Genomic DNA, 13214 nt, shown 5'->3' on the forward strand with positions numbered 1-13214 from the left:
AATACATTGCTTTATATTTTTGCCTTTTCTTCAGTGCTTATCAGCCATACATTTATATAATTAGGCAAAGTGCTTATCTCTGTTGCTGTTTGACACAAAGCTGCTCCCTAGAAGTCACATGCAAAGAGCAGAATGGAGCTAAGTCACAGGAATAAGTAGCTCTCCATGCAATGCATGTAGTAAAAGCTACAAGAGGACGGGGACATGCCCATAAATTAAAGTCGACTGAAGACAAAAAAAAACAATATTTGGCTTTTGCATCTTTATCAAAAATGCTTCACTGTAACATAACAAAAATATCCGGTGGCAGTACAAGGTCTTCCTTGCGGGGTAGTGCTTTTCTCTGTTTACGGTACAGACAAACTGCAAGAATACGTAATGAAATAACTTAAGGGTCTGTATTAAATATAAATAAGAAAGGGGGGAAGGGGCTCTCAAGGGAACGAGACACAACTTCATCTAACTAGAAAACAGCAGATTTATGTACAGATATTTGATCCCGTCTCAAAACTCTACTTTCATCCTGATTTTAGTCTCTCTCTTTTTTTTTTCTTTTCTCCATTGTCAAATGTCTACTTGACGCTTCTTGCACAAGACACCGTCCGTATGAAAAGAGGCATTTTCTATGGCAATACTAGTTAAGTGCATAACATGCTGCACTAATATAGTGCATGTCCTGCCTTACATACAGCAAAAGATGTAGGCAGCATTAGGAGAGATAGAGAAAGTAGAAACATGATCTGATTTACACGCGTTTCGCTTCCGAGAATAGTTACTACAAAATACTGCAATTCAGGACACGGTCACGTGTACTGTGGCACAGCAGCTTTGGGTACGATTGGTCCTGCGGTCCCATATTTTATCCTTAAACTCTGACGGAATACATGTTGTAAACTGCTTGGACTGTGAGTGTCTTCATAGATCAGTCTTCAATATGGTGTTATTTACAGCGAACCCCATTATTTGCCACGAAAGAGCAACGTTTTTTTTTACATGGCCATACGGTTGACTGCTGAGACTATGGTATTAGTTCGTAAGGACTGGTTACATGAGGTTAATACGTCAGGTCTTGCGCCAGACCATTTAATATATACATCTAGAATGAAACGGATTCCAGTTTGTGGTTTTGTGGGGTTGAAGAATACTCAGTGAAGTTACGTTGCATTATTCTAGACTGTGCTTAAATCTCCGCCATTGAGTTCATCCTTAAAAACATTCTTTATGTTGCACGTTTCTGAGACACCGGAGAAGGAATGTATATTCTTTCAGCATTGGCTGTTTTACATGTCCGCGTCTCCATCGTAAGCCAACGTTAGTGGTTTCAGGCGGTTGTTTTGTCTTCTTGGTGGTTTTTTGGGCTTTTTACTATGAATACAAAATAGGCATAGACTTTGGTTAAATAAGAAAAGCAAAACATTTTTAAGACATACATTAAGTTAAAACCACAAATATTAAATTTCTGACCAGGGCGTACGTATATTGGGAAACGTCAAAGAATAAGGGGTCTATTCTTGAAGCAGTGAAACGTGTGGAAAAGTGAGCCAGTGGAGAAGTTGCCCATGGCAACCAATCAGCATTGAAGTAACATTTATAATTTGCATATTATAAAATGATACAGAGCAGATGATTGGTTGCCATGGACAACTTCTCCACTGTCTCACTTCTCCACACTTTTCACTGCTTCATGAATAGACCCCTAAGGCTTTAGTTAGGGCATTTTTTAAATAATATTATAATCATAGGGGGTCTATTCATGAAGCAGTGAAAAGTGTGGAGAAGTGAGCCTGTAGAGAAATTGCCCATGGCAACCAATCAGCTGCTCCATACAATTGTATAGTATGCAAATTATAAATGTTACTTCAATGCTGATTGGTTGCCATGAGCAACTTCTCCACTGGCTCACTTCTCCACACTTTTCACTGTTTCATGACTAGACCCCCTAATATTTTATTTTAAGCATTTATCCAGAGATCCGCCAGCCCTCCTTAAGATTCTTGACCAACACCTAAATATATTATACATTACTCGCAGCCCAGAAATAGTTGCGGCAAACTTGACTCCTTCTTTTCTGCACATCTTTGTTTCCTGCAAATTATTTGTTAGCAGGAAGTGTTGGGCTTATTGCATGAGGCTGCATGTGCCTCCGCTCCGTAAGGCCTAGCAAATAAATTGGTAATTTCTCTTTGCCGTATTCTTTGATTTTAAGAGAATTAATAGAAACCAAATCCTGCTCCTGTCTGGTCTTCTTTAGGGGCTATTAGACTGCATCTCTGACTCCCCCCCCCAAAAAAAAAAAAAAAAAAACAACAACCATAAAACCCAATTTTTAACACACTTTCTTGCAGTACGAAAATCTATGGGCCTGATTTTCATGCCGGTCCAAATATGGCCGCTCCTTGTGAGTTTCTGCTCACTGCAGACGCGCTACAGCACATGTATGCATCTTTAAGCATCGCTGGGCGATTCGAAGCTGGACGGATCTCCGTCCGAGAAACAGATGTGTAGCAGATCAACTCAGCGGCCACACGTGGGTGTGTAACTAGAGTGACACCACATTCTGAGTCATACATACACCTAAAGGACGCCTATTTCAGTGGTAACTCCTGCACCTAGCACGTGTGATGTGTAAGTGCCAATGACCGTGATTGTGTACAGAAAAAGCGGGGAGATGCTTGCGCATTAAGGTGGTCATTCCGAGTTGTTCGCTCGTTGCAGATTTTCGCTATATTGCGATTAGTCGCTTACTGCGCATGCGCAAGGTTCGCAGAGCGCATGCGCTTAGTTATTTTACACAAAAGTTAGGTATTTTACTCACGGCATAACGAGGATTTTTCATCGTTCTGGTGATCGGAGTGTGATTGACAGGAAGTGGGTGTTTATGGGCGGGAACTGGCCGTTTTCTGGGCGTGTGCGAAAAAACGCTGGCCTTTCTGGGAAAAACGCGGGAGTGTCTGAAGAAACGGGGGAGTGTCTGGGCGAACGCTGGGTGTGTTTGTGACGTCAAACCAGGATCGAAACTGACTGAACTGATCGCAATGGCAGAGTAAGTCTCGAGCTACTCAGAAACTGCTAAGAATTTTCTATTCGCAATTCTGCTAATCTTTCGTTCGCAATTCTGCTAAGATAAGATACAATCCCAGAGGGCGGCGGCTTAGCGTGTGCAATGCTGCTAAAAGCAGCTAGCGAGCGAACAACTCGGAATGAGGGCCTAAGACGTTCATATAGCTGCACTACCATTCTATTTACAAATCATCCGCATTCCGAGTGCGGCTGCATCCGGACCTGCGTGTGAGCTGCATCACGTTTAATGCTCTTAAATGCAATAAAAAAAGGTCTTAAAAACTAAACAATAATATCATTTAAAATGTTAATAAACCCAATACAAGTGTATTGCATCTCTTTAGATTCGTATGTCAGAGTATATAAATGTCTGTTGGGCACTTTGACATTACACAACATTTCAGTCAGTATCTACTGTATATACAGCAAAGTTTGACGTATCATGAATAATGTGAGATTACTAAAATATGCTCATGGCAGTTACATATGTATGACTTAATCTGTTTCATTAGGAAGAGATTATTCCTTTGTTTATTGTCTGCTTTACATCTATATTTGTCAGAGTGCAGTACCTGATTATGACCTACTGGTGGCACTATTGTTCAAGGTTTTCAAATTAGGCATTTAGAAGGAGGCTGAACTAGTACAGTTACTGTGTAGACACTGGAAATGCTGCTTTAAAACAATAAAGTATTTTGTTACATTGTTACATTCATTCTATTAGCAAAATAATGTTATATCTTAATAGGAACCTGAAAACTCACCATGCCAGATAGATCATAGATACCACAAATAAGAGCAAAACAAAGGCACCTGCTGCTACCCCATACACCCAGGTCTTCAGTTTCCCATCTAGAAAGAGCGGATGTTAGTTTTCAGTTAGTACAAAAAAAATCACCAGAAATATTTCAGAAGCTTCTCTCATGTTAGTTGTATTAACGTGTTACACTAATACGCAGTGTCGGACTGGGGCATGAAGTGCCCACCAGGGGGATGCGGTTATAGGGGCCCATACTTAGGGGTGTGGCCAGCCTACAAAGGGGGTGTGGCCAGCCTCCACAAAGGCTTGAAATACACAATAGTTTAGTGCAGTGTAATGCAACATATCTACCATGTATAATACTAGTGCATAGTCTGGAACCTGATCCCTAGAGGAAGGAGTGGGCACTCAGGCAGTGGGGCCTACTGGTGGTTTCCCTGGTACCCTCAGGAGTGGGCCCTCAGGCAGTGAGGCCTCAGGCAGTGGGGCCTACCGGTGGTTTCCCTGGTATCCCTGTGGGCCAGTCCGACCCTGCTAATACGGCGAGTTACTGATGTTACACTATATGGAACGCAACAATATACAGTTTGATTTCTTCATGCATATGCATTGCAAACCTATTCAAAATTGTGAACAGGGACATGAGGTGGAGATGGGTGGTTGGAGCTGCCTTGGTTGCCCAGAGGCATGGGGACCGGGTCCGGCATGAAAGAAGCGGAGCTCACACTCATGTGTTAGAGGAGTGGGGTGGGCAATAATATACCTAGGGGTGTGCTCTGACCCCTACATCAGCCCCTGCTGGTATAACAATTAGTTTTAGAGATCCCTGGCGGATTCCGTATATTTTCCCGACATTCCAGATCCCGACTGTCGGGAACTTGACTGCATCCCTCCCTGGAGAGGCGCAAGGTGATGTCACTGGAATTCCGGCTGAGAAACGTGAACGTGAATAGCACGGAATGCTGTGTGTGATGACCGCGGGGCCAGAAGCCAATCAGAACATTTCCTGGTCCCACCACCAAATCACTATTTTTAAGTACTGATTACAAACGACACAAGGCAATAACGCTCACACCCTCCCACCAGATATCTACAGCAGGCGGGTGTGAAGGGATTACTTGTACTGACGGCAATGAGGGCTCTGGTAGGGATGGCCATCGGTGGGTTATCCATCAATGGTCACCATCAATGGTACCATTGATGGATAACCTCTGGTGTAAAACCATCTAGAAGGGATTCATTGATGGTTTTACCCATCGATGGTCAACCCTGTATTACTGTATAATGAAATGAGGGCCAAGCATAGCCCGGGGCGTATCTACATGGGTGGCAGGGGGCGGGGTTAAGTTCTGTGCCCTGACACTGAGATGAAAAAAAAAAAAAAGGTAGCAGTGAAGCATCGATGGTGGGAACCCATCTGGTTCTCCCCCATTGATGGTAAAAGTATTCTACATTGGTCAGAGACCACCGATGGTTTTGAATCATCGATGGTCGATGGCCATCCCTAGATCTGGGGTGATTTACTGCAGTCGGAACTGTAAATTATTTATTTTTACATTCTTTAACCCGTATTGGATGTGTGTAATGAACACAGATAACTGAGGGTGGGCTACATCGTACACCTTTAGAAAATCACCCTAACACCCCTTTCACACAGAAAATGAAATTACCGGGTGAAGCAGTTCTACCCGGTAATTTCATGAATAACACTGATACTTTTTCTGTGTGAAAGGGTCAACCCGGGTTGAACTTCGACCCAGGAATTTACCAGGGAAGGAGACCCGGGAATTTCTACTCGGGTTCATCTTTTCACACAGCCGAAATACCCAGGTTGAGCCACAAATTACCGGGTAGAAATTCTTGACACGGTAATTAGCTTCTCTGTGTGAAAAGGGGATGGGGGGGGGGGGGGGGGGGCAGACAGAGACCGGCATCATGACCCGGCACTGAAATGGAGGGAAATTGCCGGGATTTCTGGCTGAAAAGGCAGAGGCAGGAAATATTCGGGTGTCGACGGCATTATGGATTTGGCAGCATCATATACTTGCTGTATAGCAGAAATAATATGCATATAACATATATATACAGTGATTGAAGGTGCCTCCTAAATCTTATATATTCATGTGAAAGTGTCACCAAGTTAAATATAAACTCCTGATACCCATGGCCTTATTCAGATTCGTATGGAATTGCACAGCGCAGGGAAGTGCAGGGAAACGGCTGTGCAATTCCATACAAATAAAATGCAAATGCAGCAAGAGGCGTCTGTAGGAGGTAGACGCCTCCTGCGCGAGATCTGAGTGCTGCTTCTGAGAACGTAGCCTCGGATCACCACTGGGACCATCGGTCGTGACTTGGGAGGTGTGCAGACCACGGTCAGTCTGAAGCTTACCCAGACTGACCACAGGATCCAGACACCTGGGTGGAAGTCTGCGTCCACCTTCAATTAAATTTGCAATAAATAAGTTCCGTCCAGCTACATTAAATATAATAAATAAGATCTACATATTCTATAGCTTTTATGCATATACAGATATGTTCTCATACACTGAGGCTTCAGTCGCGCCAAATAGCCCCTCTTAGCGCCAGGTCCCAGATGACTTGGCCGCTCCAATTTTTTTTCTTGCTGAAAATGTGCATCTTCTTCGCACAAGTAAAAAAACTGGGAGCGATAAAACTACTCTGCTAGATTACACTGATCACTGTGATGTGCGGCACCTGTACATCTGTATAAGAAGCGCTACGGTGCAGCAGCCGTGGCTTTTTATCATTCCAAGTTCCGCTGCGCGTCATCTGCGACTCTGTGCGTATTTAAAACTAATTCCTGTGCGGTTACACTGAGTGTGTTTTGCTGTGTCTACGATGGGAATAAGACGCACTATGGAAAGAAGAATAAGTATTCAAGCGTCTCAGTCGCGCCGGGCATCTTGCGCCGTATAGCATATACAGTGCATCCAGAAAGTATTCACAGCGCTTCACTTTTTCCACATTGTGTTATGTTATAGCCTTATTCCAAAATGGAATATATTCATTTTTTCCCCTTAAAATTCTACACACAATACCCCATAATGACAACGTGAAAAAAGTTTTTTTCTGTGATTTTTTTCCTAATTTATTGAAAATAAAAAACTAAGAAATCACATGTACATAAGTACTCACAGCCTCTGCCATGATGCTAAAAATTGAGCTCAGGTACATCCTGTTTCCACTGACCATCCGTGAGATGTTCCTACAGCTTAATTGGACTCCACCTGTAGTAAATTCAGTTGATTGGACATGATTTGGAAAGGCACACACCTACAGTATCTATATAAGGTCCAATGTTTGACAGTGCATGTCTGAGCACAAACCAAGCATTAAGTCAAAGGAATTGTCTGTAGATCTCCGAGACAGGATTTTCTCAAGGCACAAATCTGGGGAAGGGTACAGAAAAATATCTGCTGCTTTGAAGGTCCCAATGGGCACACTGGCCTCCATCATCCGTAAATGGAAGAAGTTTGGAACCACCAGGACTCTTCCTAGAGCTGTCCGGCCATCTAAACTGAGCAATCGGGGGAGAAGGGCTCTAGTCAGGGAGGTGACCAAGAACCCGATTGTCACTCTGTCAGAGCTACAGCATTCCTCTGTGGAGAGAGGAGAACCTTCCAGAAGGACAGCCATCTCTGCAGCAATCCATCAATCAGGCCTGTATGGTAGAGTGGCCAGACGTATGCCACTCCTTAGTAAAAAGCACATGGCAGCCCACCTGGAGTTTGCCAAAATGTACCTGAAGAACTCTCAGACCATGAGAAACAAAATTCACTGGTCTGATGAGACAAAGATTGAATCTTTGGTGTGAATGTCAGGCGTCATGTTTGGAGGAAACCAGGCACCACTCATCACCAGGCCAATACCATCCCTACAGTGAAGCATGGTGGTGGCAGCATCATGCTGTGAGGATGTTTGTCAGCAGCAGGAACTGGGAGACTAGTCAGGATAGAAGGAAAGATGAATGCAGCAATGTACAGAGACATCCTGGATGAAAACCTGCTGCAGAGCGCTCTTGACCTCAGACTGGGGCGACGGTTCATCTTTCAGCAGGACAACGATCCTAAGCACACAGCCAAGATATCAAAGGAGTGGCTTCAGGACAACTCTGTGAATGTCCTTGAGTGGCCCAGCCAGAGCCCAGACTTGAATCCGATTGAACATCTCTGTAAAGATCTGAAAATGGCTGTGCACCGACGCTTCCCATCCAACCTGATGAAGCTTGAGAGGTGCTGCAAAGAGGAATGGGCAAAACTGGCCAAAGTTAGGTGTGCCAAGCTTGTGGCATCATATTCAAAAAGACTTGAGGCTGTAATTGCTGCCAAAGGTGCATCAACAGAATATTGAGCAAAGGCTGTGAATACTTATGTACATGTGATTTCTTAGCTTTTTATTTTTAATAAATTTGTAAAAATCTCAAAACTTTTTTCACGTTGTCACTATGGGGTATTGTGTGTAGAATTTTGATGAAAAAAATGAATTTATTCCAGTTTGGGATAAGGTTGTAACATAACAAAAACTGGAAAAAGTTAAGTGCTGTGAATACTTTCTAGATGCACTGTAAACCCTAGATGTATGAGTACACATCTGTATACATTACAGAGTACCAAAAGTCAACAATGAAGATTATTTAAAAAAAAAAAAAAGTTTACATACCTGAGCCAAACGGTTGCAAAAACCATGTCCTTCCTCCATAACCCGACTGGCTGCTGGACGGCTGGGTTGGGTTCATGGCTCGGCTGGTTTTTACGTCGCCCTTCTTGTCTGCAATGGTGGGTATGACCACTACAGGAATTAGGGTACACTGATCCAGCGTCCCATCTGACGAGGTCACTTCAGTGTAGCCGTCTTCACAGCCGCAGGATCCCGTCTTCCAATGGGAGAATAGAAGCACAATATTGGGATAACAGTAGTCAATGGTTTCCAACTTATTGTACATGGGGTAAGGGTAATAAATGGGATACTGGAATTATGGTGACAGGTATAGGATATTTGGTATCTGTCTGATTCTCCCACTTATATGGCAGACAAGGTACAAGGTAGTAACTATGGTACAGTATATATATATATATATAGAAAAGATAGTGATATAATATATGTGGGAGGAGCCTGTTTCTTGAGTTCATAATAACAGACATATAGGTGCATTGCGCAGAAGATGTGTTTCTTGCTTTTGATATACTGTATCTAATAGAATACATTGGGTCATACCGTATCTGACACGGCATTTAAATAATCGACACTTGTCGACACTGTCACAATGTTGACATTTTCAGAATGTGGACACTGCTATTTTAGCCTTCACCTAAATGCAACCTAACCCTAATTTCATTTGTCGACATTCTGACTATGGGGGAGATTTATCAAAGCCTCATCTAGCGCGGCTCGATCGCATACGAGCGCTCCCGGCGTAACAAGGCGATCCGTCCGCCTAGTCACGCCGGGAGCGCACAGAGAAGATCCTACTCTAGTGAATGGGGCGCGGGCGCGTCACGGACGCGCGCGCGCCCCAGACGCGGCGATAGGCACGCCCTGGCACAGACAGATCCACGATTAGCGTGGCTCTATCTGTATAAAGTGGAGAGAGATTAGGGGGCATATTCATCACGTTAATTATCAGGGGCCGAACGGCAGCCAACAATTAACATTGTGACTCACAGCGAACGCCGGAGCAATTCATCATTGCTTCGGCACGGAGACAGCTGATGCGAAAGTCATCTGTCTCCACAAATTTTTTCACTGCCAATTTAGCATACCTCCCAACTGTCCCGATTTTCGCAGTGTCCCGCGGTGGGGGGGGCAGTTGGGAGGCTCTGTCTCTCGCTGCCCTGCTTAGCAGAGCAGCGGTGAATAGACGCTGTGCGCATGCAAACAGCGTCTATTCATTGGAGACAGAGGGAGCGGGGGCATGCCAGCAGCTCACAGAGCGTTGGGCATGCCCCTTCAGTAACGAAAATGGGGGCGTGGCTCGTGATCGCGGGTCCTCCTGCGAAGCCACGCCCCCTTTCGGGAGCGGCTTCGCCGCGCGTGTGTCCCTCTTTACAGAAGGGAAAAGTTGGGAGGTATGATTTAGTAGTAGTGAAAAAATGTGTCAGGGCTCGCACTAGTGCACATGCATGATCTAGGGTTCACACAGGCGCACAAAGCCCCCGGCGTCTGGCGGAAGAAGCTGGGCAGGGGCGGAGGAATCAGGAAGGATCCCTCTTGGTAGGCTGGACCTGCTTTCCACAGGTAAGCAGCGGGGGTGTAGGAGCATTCGCCACCTGTAGATAATGAATGCTCCGACAGTCAAGCTCTGAAAATACTGTATTTTCGGAGCTGGATAAATGAGGTCCCCATACTATGGGGATGCCGAGCCAGCTCAGGAGAGAAAGGTAAGCAGGTGATACAGTATCTGTGAAATCTCCTGCATTACCTTTATGATGAATGGCCACAAAACTTCATTTTTACAAATGTAGGTGAAAATTTTAATTTTATCTACCTTTGTAGAGATTTAGTTATGATGAATATGCCCCAAAATACCAACCAATCAGCTCCTAACTGCCATGTTACAGACTGTGGGAGACAACAAATCAGCATTGATGTAACATTTAACATTTGCATACTATACAAGTATACAGAGCAGCTCATTGGTTGCCATGGGCTACTTCTCCACTGGCTCACTTCTCCACTTTTATCACTGCTTAGAACATGTCCCCCACAGTCTGTAACATGGCAGTTAGGAGCTGGTTGGCCATAACTTTCTCTCTCTCCACTTTATCACTCTCCACACTTTGATAAATCTAGACGTATATCCCATACTTACCTACTCTCCCGGAAGCTGCGGGAGGCTCCCGTTTTTTGGGGTAGCCCCCCGTCCCCCCGGAAGAGTGGGCAGGTCTCCCGCATCCTGCTCGCACCCTAGTGATGCGAGCAGGATAGAGAGATAACCTCCCGCATTTGCGGGTCCGTCGGGTGGAGAAGGGGTTAAAATGACGCAAATCTCATCATTTTAGCCCCGCCCCCTTCCCGTGGACCCGCGAATCGCGGCATTTCCCGATGCGGGGGCGGAGCTTAGTGATGTCACAGTCCGGCCCCGCCCCCCGAAGACACATGCAGCGTCTCCACTCCGGGCTTCTCCCGGAGAGGAGACTTACAATGTAGGTAAGTATGGTATATCCCCAATAGATGATACAACTGATAGAACTTTGTCCTCCAAATAGCAAAAGCAATTGCTAAACTTAACAAATGGTAAAATAGCAATATAATAAATAAATAAATATATTTTCTAGTTATAAACAAAATCTTTCCGAAAGGCTAAGGTGCATTATTTTTAAGTATTTATGACATTACATGGTAAGCAGCATGTAAAGTCTTGATGATGGCAGGAGGCTAATAGGATCAGCAATTAAACAACAGTGATGTTGTGGTTAAGTCGTTACAGTATTGTGTGTAAATTACAACTTCAACAGTATTAATGAGACAGCCCATTGATCATACTTGTCTGACAAGTCCTGCCGGGTTATATGACAAATGTAGTGGAACTACTGCAGTATAATAGCTGGTCTCTCCCCATGGGTGTCCCTACTTACCTCAGTACAGTATGAGTGTTGCTGGGTGCACGGAGGACTGCACGTCCTTTCATTCTCCGGTCTGTGCACCTGAAAACAGCCTCCTGAAGGATGAAACAGACAGTGACTATGGGGGTCATTCTGAGTTGATCACTCGCTAGCAGTTTTTAGCAGCTGTGCAAACGCATAGTCGCCGCCCACCGGGGAGTGTATTTTCGCTTTGCAGAAGTGGGAACGCCTGTGCAGTAGAGCGCCTGCAAACACATTTTGTGCAAAACAAGACCAGCCCTGAACTTACTCTTCGTGTGCGTTGTTTCTAACGTTGGAGGGTTGGCTTTTGACGTCACACACCCACCCAGCATTCGCCCAGCCACGCCAGCATTTTCCCTGGCACGCCTGCGTTTTTCTAAGCACTCCCTGAAAACGGTCAGTTGACACCTTGAAACGCCCCCTTTCCTGTCAATCTTCTTGCGTCCGCCAGTGCGAATGAAAATGTCGCTAGAACCTGTGCAAAACCACAAGGGACTTTGTACCCGTACGTCGCGCGAGCGCATTGCTGTGCATGCGCATGCGCAGAAATGCCGATTTTTAGCCTGATCGCTGTGCTGCGAACAACGGCAGCTAACTCGGAATGACCCCCTATATTCAGTGGCTCAATCACAGCACCAACAGAGTGACGCTATAACATATCAACGGCTGTGCATCACTAAGCTGACTAATAAATGTGAAAACGCTGAAGGGTTTATATGTAACTAAATATATCTATCATCTTTTTCACTCTCTACGGCAGGTTGCTGTGTCACGAGGGAGGCGCTTGTCTAACAGGACAGGCAGAGTGTGAGTAGCAGGCTTGTAGTGAATTGTGTGAATTGTGGATGTGTCTGTGTGAGAAGTTGTGTTGCTGAGAATCCTTCAATTTCTTGTGGGCAAGTTCTATATTGTGTAGGGTTGCCATAATATCCCCTTAATCCAGGACACATTGGGCCTAATTCAGACCTGACCACTGTTGGGCAAAATCGAACAGCGGCCGATTATCAAATGACTGCGCATGTGTACGGATCATAAAGTGCAGGCGCGAGGCCAAACTGCAAAAAACATTTTGTATATCTAGGCGAACACAGGTTAATTGACAGGAGGTGGACTTTGGTTTGGGGGTGGTAACAGGCCATTTTCTGGGAGTGTCAGGAAAAACGCAGACGTGTCCAAGCGGTTTCAGGGAGGGTGTGTGACGTCAGCTCCGGCCCCGATCAGCCTGTTCTCATCGCACTATAGCAGTAAGTCCTGGGCTGCGCACACACTGCACACACTGGAAAAATCATTAGATGGTGAGTGTGTTACGAACAGATTTGCAGCTGACCAGGGTTTGCACAGCTTTTCGCATGGCGTACTCAGGCTTGCACGGGTCAGTTACTCTGTCTGGGCGGCGACTATCTGAACGCAGACCTTTGTAAATTACATTCACAGACGAGCAATCAGGTCTGAATTAGGCCCAAAGGCATTACACAGGTTCTGTGTCTGGCTACATTCAAGCCTGTATTTTACCTGTATTTCACCAGCCACAGAACCTTTATAAATAATAGGTGTCCCAGATTTCAGATATATTATGGCACCCCATTTATTGTGGGTTAAGCATAACACATTGCATCGTGGATAGTTTTGCTTTGCGTGCTGCCTCTCTCCCATATAGATGAAACACATATCAGTGTTAACCCAGGATTCCTCTACAGTTCTGTTAAAATGTAAATGTGTAGGTGTACTACTGAGATCTGATACAGACGAGCCCTCTTTCTGGGGAGGAATAAACCAGTCCAATGTCA

At 44.9% G+C, this 13214-nt stretch overlaps 1 protein-coding gene across 1 annotated transcript in view; it reads right to left on the reverse strand.

Moving 5' to 3' along the window:
* Window positions 1–247: 247 nt before the first annotated feature.
* The window catches only part of THSD7A (thrombospondin type 1 domain containing 7A), a 430207-nt gene continuing 417240 nt past the window's right edge, over window positions 248–13214 (reverse strand). Inside the window, exons 25-28 of the mRNA XM_063924405.1 lie at window positions 11419–11501; window positions 8504–8717; window positions 3825–3912; window positions 248–1365 (exon numbers count right to left, since the gene is read on the reverse strand). Coding sequence (XP_063780475.1) covers window positions 1281–1365; window positions 3825–3912; window positions 8504–8717; window positions 11419–11501 — 470 coding nt within the window. The 3' untranslated portion in view covers window positions 248–1280. The remainder of the gene's footprint in view (window positions 1366–3824; window positions 3913–8503; window positions 8718–11418; window positions 11502–13214) is intronic.

This window comes from Pseudophryne corroboree, chromosome 5, assembly GCF_028390025.1.
Source record: "Pseudophryne corroboree isolate aPseCor3 chromosome 5, aPseCor3.hap2, whole genome shotgun sequence".
Classification (NCBI taxonomy): Eukaryota; Metazoa; Chordata; class Amphibia; order Anura; family Myobatrachidae; genus Pseudophryne; species Pseudophryne corroboree.